The sequence below is a fragment of the Oncorhynchus masou genome, chromosome 24 (assembly GCF_036934945.1).
Source record: "Oncorhynchus masou masou isolate Uvic2021 chromosome 24, UVic_Omas_1.1, whole genome shotgun sequence".
In the NCBI taxonomy this organism is placed as follows: Eukaryota; Metazoa; Chordata; class Actinopteri; order Salmoniformes; family Salmonidae; genus Oncorhynchus; species Oncorhynchus masou.
This window is the reverse complement of record NC_088235.1, coordinates 103,456,082-103,466,366: the sequence shown is the minus strand read 5'-3', so window position 1 is coordinate 103,466,366 and position 10,285 is coordinate 103,456,082. Positions and strand designations below refer to the sequence as shown.

The 10,285-nt window shown below is 40.1% G+C and overlaps 1 protein-coding gene across 1 annotated transcript; it reads left to right on the top strand.

Moving 5' to 3' along the window:
- The first annotated feature begins 998 nt into the window (after window positions 1-998).
- foxd3 (forkhead box D3) lies at window positions 999-2,790 on the top strand. Its single transcript, XM_064933242.1, has one exon. The coding sequence runs from the start codon at window positions 1,282-1,284 to the stop codon at window positions 2,374-2,376; it is 1,095 nt and encodes a 364-aa protein (XP_064789314.1). The 5' UTR covers window positions 999-1,281; the 3' UTR covers window positions 2,377-2,790.
- Window positions 2,791-10,285: the final 7,495 nt, after the last annotated feature.

Sequence of the window (10,285 nt, the reverse complement as noted above, 5' to 3'; positions counted from 1 at the left end):
GCAGGCTATTATCAGAGCAGGGATGGTAATGATACTTCTCCTGACCCCCTCCACTCCACTCCACTACAATGACATCGGACAACATTTCTCACACAACGCAGGAAACGTTTAAACTTCTGTATTCGTTTCTACATCCTTTCTTGTGAACAGCCCACATACACTGCGCACCTTCATGGTTGTGAATGGGGCCTTTGCATTCACCCGGTCCCGCATTTCCTACTTTTTCATATGCTAACACATGCAATGATTAGGTCGTTAACACCTCTGGAAAAACCCGTTGACAATTATTTATTTATTCTTTTCCATGGTTGTTTTCAGTATCCTTCTAACCTTCGACAAATCCACGGAATTAATCGTTTGAATATAGCCTTACATTCTATTCTATGGTGAAACCTGACCAATCCATCGTTGAAATTTATACTAGATTTTTAGTTAGTATAATATAAAAAAATAATACTAAGTAGGCTGTCTTTCACCAAAGGGTCTTATGCTTAAAGTAATAATTACACGTGAAGTCATTTGGGTATGGAGAAGGCAACTAAGAATTATAGACTCTCTTTTCCAATTTAATAAAAATGATTATATCCCATGCAACATAAAGACGAGCACACAATAATAACTAGAAGATATTCAATTAACTTAGCTGTCGACGTTTTCATTCAGCCGCTTTCAACACAAGCAATTTGTTTAAGCAAAGTTAAGATTTGGTTTTAGTGCAGCCGGGAGATATAATGCGCATCAGATCTTTCAATCATGTAGGCCACTTTTCACCCCCCACCCACCCTCCAACCCACCCACTACCGTTAAATGGTCTATGACGGACGAACACAGACAGAAAGTAGTGGAAAGCAGCATTACTGTTGTCCCTTTGTTGACAAATCCATGAAACAACTTCAGTTTGCATGGTTTAGCAGGGGACGTCTGACGTCACCCAATCACGTGGCGGCACTGATAGTATATCTTAAACTGAAAAAGTAATCTATCAGACAGTCCTTAAATCCGGCTTTAAAAGCATATGTCATTTTGACTTCGCACTCTTAAACCACTCTTACTAGGAAATAGCGATCGAAGGACATCGAGGCGTGAAGCGCACACACCAAAACCCTTAAGAAGACGACTAGGCTACTTGACTGGAAAAATATTTTCTGAAGTTTAAGTTTCTCTGGCAGGCCGGTCTGACCTGCATTTAGAATCCGGCGACATCCGATCTGACCGCAACGGACGGGCCGCGCGCGCACCCTCACCTAGATCCCTGGTTGTTCTTCGGTAAAGTAAGCTGTGATGACCCTGTCTGGTGGCAACAGTGCCAACGACATGTCCGGTCAGACGGTGCTCACTGCCGAGGATGTGGATATCGACGTGGTAGGCGAAGGCGATGAGGGAATGGAGCGAGACAGCGACTGCGACAGCCAGGGGGGCATGCACGACCACTCGGAGGAGGTGGAGGAGATAGAAGTGAAGGACAGGTCCGGGAGTCCCTGCGAGAGCGCCGGGGAGGGAGAGACCAAAGCGGACGGCACTGAGAGCGCGTCGGGTGCCATGAGCAGCAAGCCGAAAAACAGTCTAGTGAAGCCCCCCTACTCCTACATCGCGCTCATCACCATGTCGATACTCCAGAGCCCGCAGAAGAAACTCACACTCAGCGGGATCTGCGAGTTTATCAGCAGCCGGTTCCCATACTACCGAGAGAAGTTTCCAGCCTGGCAGAACTCCATCCGCCACAACCTGTCGCTGAACGACTGCTTCGTGAAAATCCCCCGGGAGCCGGGCAACCCTGGTAAGGGCAACTACTGGACCCTGGACCCACAATCCGAAGATATGTTTGACAACGGCAGCTTCCTCAGGAGAAGGAAACGATTCAAGAGGCACCAGCCAGACATTCTCAGGGACCAGACAGCCCTCATGATGCAAAGTTTTGGGGCTTACAGTATTGGGAATCCTTACGGACGTCACTATGGAATTCACCCAGCCTACACCCATCCAGCGGGGATGTACCCTTACATGCACCCAGTAGGTCCCATGCTTCCCCCGACTGTCCCTCTCTTGTCCTCCGCTGAGCTGAACAGAAAAGCCTTCAACTCTCAGCTCAGCCCCAGCCTACAGATGCAGCTGAACAGTCTGAGCACCGCGTCTATGATCAAGTCCGAGCCCTCCAGTAGACCGTCTTTCAGTATAGAAAACATCATCGGGGTATCCACTTCCTCGAGTGCACAGACTTTCATGCGGCCTCCGGTGACTGTTCAGTCTGCGTTGTTGAGCGCACATGGCCTAACCAGGACAACAGCAGCTATTGCACCAATTCTTAGCATGCCATCTAATATCATGTCGGGACAGTTTTTACCCTCAGTAACGGCAGTGTCCAAATGGCCTCAATAGTCTCAATAAAATACTCACTTTTCTAGAGACTTGGGGGGGAGACTGTACAGCACGAAATAGGCATGCAGCGCTGGAAGGTGTCCACCAATCTGTAGCCATGTAAAGACTAAACAAAGAGACAACAGCAAAGGAATGCTATCTGTACAGGTAATATTTGTACATATTTGTAAAAATAAATACTTTTACTTGTTTTGACTTTTACTTATTTTATTTCATTGTTTGAACTGTACAACAATTGTAGTTATAGACGAGCTTTTCCTGATATGATTTTATATTTGATTTTGTAACTGGTAGCTAGCTCACTGTTAGTTTAAAAATAATCAACACTTTTGCTTTGATTTTTCATACATGATACAACATGTTCTTATTCTAAGTCTGGACAAATGGTCTGTTAATAAATTGAAATATATGTATTCTATGTATCTCTATTGTGTTGTAAACTGGAATAATTTGTTAATAAATCTAAAGAAAGAAGCATTAGCAGTATTCATTTTCTTTATGTAGTTTTTGAAATGTCTGATTGGTCTGCTTTGTGATAGTTATTGAAACGTCTCTAATTGAAACCATTTTAATAGTAGGAAATAATCGGAAAAGTCCCTGGGATATGACAAAATATCAGTACAGGTTTTGTAAACAAATAGGTATAAATGTTACCACATTAAACAATCAAAACAAGATTACAAACCAGGTGCATTTAATTTAAGGCCAATAATAAAGGTAGGCCTCTGAAACTCGAAACTTGAATATTTTTATTGCTACGACAATTAAGTGAGAGTGTAATGACGTGTTTATTACCACGAGCAAGTAATGAATGAATCAACTGAAACACAGGCCATTTCCCATAGGCCTAGTTCAAATGTAATATCTATTAATATAAAATATGGCTATTGATATTACAAATTAGGAAATGTTTACTTTAGTTTAATATCAATTCATTATATATTTCAATTTATAGTTACATTCAACCGTTTTAAAGTTATTTTGTTGTTTATTATGATATAATCTTGTTATCATTTGGCATGACAATAACAAGGCTACATCATTACAGCCGTTTTCTGCTACTACCTTATGATGGCTTATTTACAGATGTCAAAACAATTAAATAGATTTTATTTTGAATACCATATAGGCCTAAATACTAATCAGGAATTAGGCTACTTATAAGGCTACAGAACGCAGGATTCTGCCTCGTTATTTTATTACAGACAAAACTTAAAAACAAACATGAAATCATTAGAACTGGTATGAAAATGATTTTGGTGGATCAAAATAGAAAAACATTTGATTATCAATAAGCTTTTACTAATGTTTTCACTAACATTACTAACATGAACATGAGAGTGGATTCACTCATGAGAAATAATAGATGCAGTGCAGATGCTCTTTAGCCTAACTGGTAAATGCCGAGACATTATGGTATCGTATTACAAGAGAAACCGAGAAGACATAAAATATGTTTGCATGTTGCTACTATAAAAGTAACACTTAATTTCACAGTTGTGTCTGGCTAATCAGTTTTACACAAACAGCAAATGGTCGATGGTGTGTGTGGCCGGTGTCGATGCACAGGGGCTTGGGGGCTATTTTTAACTGATACTCATGGGAACAGAGAAAGGACTCTCTTCTTGAATTCACTTTCAGTCTGAAGAAGCTGCTGAGGCAGTGCTTCTCAATGACACTGGATAACGGGGCGCCCATTCTACGACTGACTCCTTATTCCTTCAGATGAGACTACATTTTTTATGCGCATTGCTCCGATGCCTCGCGTCAAAGCACAGTTTGATATCACATACCGCCGGTGATTTACAGGACGTAGCGATGCAGGGGCTTCTCTTTTAAATAAAGCCCAGCTATAGATCTAATATTACGGCATACACGCATTCATAGCCAGGCCTACTGGCGTGCGAGGACAAATAATGTATTGAAATGTAGACATTCGAGCTTCTTTGTGAGGGGAGATTTGTAAAGGGAGCTAGGCCTACGTTCACTTCGATAGGCTGTTGATCCCATAATATCTTAATGCAATGTCTAATCGAAATGTGAATAAATGCTGCTTATCAACCGACGGTTGTTCATTAAAATGTTTACATCATTTTTAATTGCCAAGCTGGTTATTTTCCAACAAAACTATGACTAACAATTGCATAAAGGAGATTATGGTAGTAATTATGAGACATATATAGACATATGTGTCTCATAATTACTACCATAATCTCCTTTATGTCTTAGGTAAAAGCAATACATGATCATCGAGTAGACATTATAACAAATGCTCTCTAGCAAAACAAGAACACCTGAGAAAATATATGCAAGTATATGCAATTACGGTATTATTTTGTTAAGAAGATAGCTTTATTCAATGGAGACATTCTGCTCAAACATTCTGTTAATTGACTGTTCAAACAATGTAATGTAGCCCACAATAACACACACATACCCGTGTAACAGCAATGACTTGTGAAAATCGCTAGGTGGCGTTTATTGACACCTTTATTCTTGTGCAAAGCGATTTAAACACAGAAACCTCAGGCCCACATATCCTTCCAGGAGCATTACATGGGCGACTATCAGACGTCAGTTGGCGTAAGTGGACTATACTGAGTGGTTTGGGTCGATCTTATTTATCGTGAAGTAAGGACACTGAAACTGTTTAGATTCAACGGGTTTTAATTGTGTGTCTATTTTAGGGGCAGCTGGTGGGAAAGAGTTGACTCTTTAACAAGTGCAAGGTTATAATAGATCCCTGCTTTTTATATACCTGACGTCAAGTAATAACCTTCGATGGGTATTGCAACTGTGGACATCCGGAGCCCCTCGAGTTATTACCTAGGTAGCCTATCAAGTTCTGCATATTCACAGAGACACACTGACGGGGCTGCAAACTCATTTTGACATTTCACAATCCTCAAAGTAATTGGCTGCATAATGTAAGCCTAAATATTAGGACAAAGTTGATACCTTTACATTGTATTCTTGTACAGTCTCAAGTTGCTTGGACGGACTGCTGTGTAGGATTTGTAAGTCGTTTCATATTGTTCCCAAAACAGAATTGCCTTTCCCATAATACATTATTTGAAATGGAACGAAATGGGAGCCCATATGAAGGTAGACTATTTTGACTTGAAATAAGACAAAAAACAAACAAGCCTATTTATGGAAAATAATAAAGAGAACATTGTATTAATAACATTCTAGTACACTACTATGTCAAATGTGGTGAGGCTAATAATCAATCATACTGACATATGCTACATCTTCTCCAACGAAATGGCTTACAACAAGCGAAGGATGATGACCTGTGCTCAAATGTTTGGATGCATTTCCGTTTTTGGGAGGCCTAAAAGCCTACAGCATAGGGAAATGGAAAGCGGGATACCTGGTCAGTTGTACAACTGAATGCTTTCAACTGAAATGTGTCTTCTGCATTTAACCCAAGCCCTCTGAATCCGAGAGATGCGGGGGCTGTAAAGAGCTCTGTTGAAAGTTTCTGGGCTTTGTAGATAGCGCGGCGCTCACACTCACACACAACGCTGACCTTTGTAGCTGCACCTGCTCTCGAGCGCTGCACAGGTGGGTTGTATGGGTAGTGAGAACAAGCGGTTCCCACAACCCCCGAAACACACTCAACACTGACAGCACAAACAGCATGGACCACCACAGATGTTCTCATAATCTACTTGACATAACATAAATAGTTTTTAATTACTACAGAAGGTACATTTGGACTTTAAACGAAATCTTTGCTGAGCAGTATCAGCAAAGGTATTTTGAGTGAAAAATCGAATAATATATACACAGTAGTCTATTCTTAATTTTGTTATACACGTTTTTATAAATGGATGTTTATGCACAGTTGTGTTATGTGTATAAATGTCCTAAATGTTTGTTTTTCACATCTACTAGGCCTACAATACATAAAACAAAGAACACAAGACAATTAGGATATGTACACAAAGAAAGAGGGTCTTTACAGGCCTTCTTCATCTGGTGGACAGCAAACACATTGGATACTCACAAAAAAACTAACTCTCTAATATGGAGCTCAAATATCTCAAATATTGCAGATGATATGACACATTCCCACTCTATTTTCTACTGCCTATAATCTTTGTTAGCTATAAAACGTGTTTCAGTTGGGAATGTTCATTTTATCTAGCCTTTATTTTTACAAGAATACTTCATTCATCCATTTTCCAGATGACACATTGCTTAAATTCCAGGTGAGGCATTCCCACAATAACCTCTCTGTTTTGTAGACCTATTTCCCACTGTTTCTTTAAAAAATCAGACTACTTTATTGATTCATTTGCCTTGTCCGAGGACAAGTGTTTGAGTTGATCCAAAGCGCAATTTACTGGGAGTGTGTGTGTGCGCATGTGCGCGTGTGTGTGTAATGAAATCTACAAGTACATTTCAATAATTACCTCTGATCTATGACAAATGGTCAATAATGAGCTGTGTTTATTACCTGTGCAAATACAACAAAATGGTTACACATTATTATTATGGTTGCATACCTGGTTGTTGCTTTAACCTCCACTGCCATTGTGCTATTACAATGTTGCTATTGTCTTGATACTATGTTAGAGTTACTTAGCTACTTACTTAATTCATCTCTTCATCCAGTAAAGTCCAGAAACATTATCAGTCCTTGATGATGAGGAGGATGATGATGATGATGATGATGAGGGTACTTCATTCCTTTATCTCCTTCTCCACAACCGTTCCCCACTCCATATAGGATGGGTAGGAAACATGGGTAAAGAAATAACCATACGGACAAGGCTTACAGTGCATTGACAACAAAGGCACAAGGCTGTGGAGAATCCTTCTCCACATCCATTCCCCACTGTATTGGACTGGTAGAAACATAGGTAAAGTAAAAACCATAGACTCCAGTGCCATTTGCACGCAAAGCACAATGATTAATTGGTTCATCTCCTTCTCCACAACCATGGCCCTTTCTATTCCATTGTGGCACATGTGTTGGTGTAAATAAAATTATCTATCTATCTATCTATCTATCTATCTATCTATCTATCTATCTATCTATCTATCTATCTATCTATCTATCTATCTATCTATCTATCTATCTATCCATCTATCCATCCATCCATCCATCCATCCATCCATCCATCTTCAGCTGAAGTTGGAAGTTTACATACACCTTAGCCAATTACATTTAAACTCAGTTTTTCACAATTCCAAACATTTAATCCTAGCAAAAATTCCTGGTTTTAGGTCAGTTAGGATAACCACTTTATTTTAAGAATGTGAAATGTCAGAATAATTTCATCACATTCCCAGTGGGTCAGAAGTTTACATACACTCAAATCATATTTGGTAACATTGCCTTCAAATTGTTTAACTTGGGTCAAACATTTTGGGTGGCCTTCCACAAGCTTCCCACAATAAGTTGGGTGAATTTTGGCCCATTCCTCCTGAAAGAGCTGGTGTAAACTAAGTCAGGTTTGTAGGCCTCCTTGCTCGCACACACTATTTCAGTTCTGCCCACACATGTTCGATAGGATTGAGGTCAGGGCTTTGTGATGGCCACTCCAATACCTTGACCTTGTTGACCTTAAGCCATTTTGCCACAACTTTGGAAGTATGCTTGGGGTCATTGTCCATTTGGAAGACCCATTTGCGACCAAGCTTTAACCTTTTTTGTTTCATCAGACCAGAGGACATTTCTCCAAAAAGTATGATCTTTGTCCCCATGTGCAGTTTCAAACCGTAGTCTGTTTTTTTTATGGTGGTTTTTGAACAGTGGCGTCTTCCTTGCTAAGCGGCCTTTCAGATTATGTCGATATAGGACTTGTTTTACTGTGGATATAGATACTTTTGTACCTGTTTCATCCAGCATCTTCTCAAGGTCCTTTGCAGTTGATTTGGGATTGATTTACACTTCTCGCACCGAAATACGTTCATCTCTAGGAGACAGAACGTGTCTCCTTCCTGAGCGGTATGATGGCTACGTGGTCCCATGGTGTTTATACTTGCGTACTATTGTCTGTACAGATGAATGTGGTACCTTGAGGCATTTGGAAATTGCTCCCAAGGATGAACCAGACCTGTGGAAGTCTACCATTTGTTTCTGAGTCTTGGCTGATTTCTTTTGATTTTCCCATGATGTCAAGCAAAGAGGCACTGAGTTTGAAGGTAGGTCTTGAAATACATCCACAGGTACACCTACAATTGACTCAAATGATGTCAATTAGTCTATCAGAAACTTCTAAAGCCATGACATCATTTTCTGGAATTTTCCAAGCTGTTTAAAGGCACAGTCAATTTAGTGTATGTAAACTTCTGACCCACTGAAATTGTGATACAGTGAATAATCAGTGAAATAATCTGTCTGTAAACAATTGTTGGAAAAATGACTTGTGTCACGCACAAAGTAGATGTCCTAACCGACTTGCCAAAACTGCAGTTTGTTAACAAGAAATTTGTGGAGTGGTTGAAAACGAGTTTTAATGACTCCAACCTAAGTGTATGTAAACTTCCGACTTCAACTGTATCTATCAGTTTCTCTATTTATCCATTTCTCTATCCATCTATCTATCTACCTTCATGTATCATTCCAAACATGAAGGTAAAGAAACAACCAAAGCCTGGGTCTGTGACTGAAATTACATCCTATTCCCTATATAGTGCACTAGTGAATAGGGAGCCAGTTTGGGCATTGTGCATTGTCAAGCAAGACGTGGAAAGCCTTCATTATAGCATTATAGCAGGGGTGACAAGCCAGGCCAGATCATACACAGTAAATGTAGATACAGCAGTTATTGAATATTTAAAAGGCACAGAGATTAAGCAATAAATGACAGAGTAAAGCTGGCACACCAGGGTATTAATAACTAATGGCCACCAATGAGTTATAGCCTTCTCATTGTAATGAAAGTGTCATTGCAAATCAGCAGTTGTCCAAGGTTATTATTATTTATAAATAATTGATGCATGAACCACAAAGAAGTGATGTGTTTCATCCAACAACTTCTCACCCCTCGGAATGGAAACATAGACATGGTTGTAGATGTCAATAGACTGAAAGGTCATACAGGATGTGCCTCTGGGCAGATAGACAGTATACTGGGGGTGACAACAAGCACCTTGGTACTGATATTGTGCAACAGAATTTACATATTCATAAACTACCTCCTATTGCTGTCACATATTGTTACCTCTCTTGTTTGTCAATCCTTCATAGAGAATCATGACTTGGCATAGCACTCACTGAAGTCTCAGACTATAGGCATTGTTTTATCATGTGGGTCAAAATAATGGCTAAAATTACTGTCTACTAGTTAATGTAACCTCAAACCAACTGTCTAAGCCCACATGGCCAATGACTTTTATTTAACCCTCATTCAACTAGGTAAGTCAGTTAAGAACAAATTCTTATTTACAATGACGGCCTACCCCGGCTAAACCCTGATGATGCTGGGCCAATTGTGTGCCGCACTATGGGATTCCCAATCACGGCAGGATGTGATACAGCCTGGATTCGAACCAGGGACTGTAGTGACACCACTTGCACTGAGATGCAGTGCCTTAAACTGCTAAGCCACCCAGGAGCCCCTTAGAAAAAAAAGTGTTCCAAAAAGGTTCTTCAGCTGTCCCCATAGTGGAACCCTTTTTTGGTTCCAGGTAGAAACCGTTTGGGTTACAGGTAGAACCCTCGGTGGAAAGGGTTTTTACATGGAACCCAGAAGGGTTATACCTAGAACCAAAAAGGGTTATTCAATGGGTCCTCTATGGGGACAGCCGAAGAAACCTTTTAGGTTCTAGATAACACCTTTTTCTAAGAGTGTATTGGTTAGCCTACTTGTGGAAAAACTGGTTCCTTCAATGTCCAAATCACATATTTGAACAAATAGCCAAAGTAGCTAAATCCTTCACTATCAAT

Excerpts from the sequence above, each read along its gene's own strand:
- foxd3 (XM_064933242.1), top strand. The coding sequence starts at position 1,282 with ATGACCCTGTCTGGTGGCAACAGTGCCAACGACATGTCCGGTCAGACG.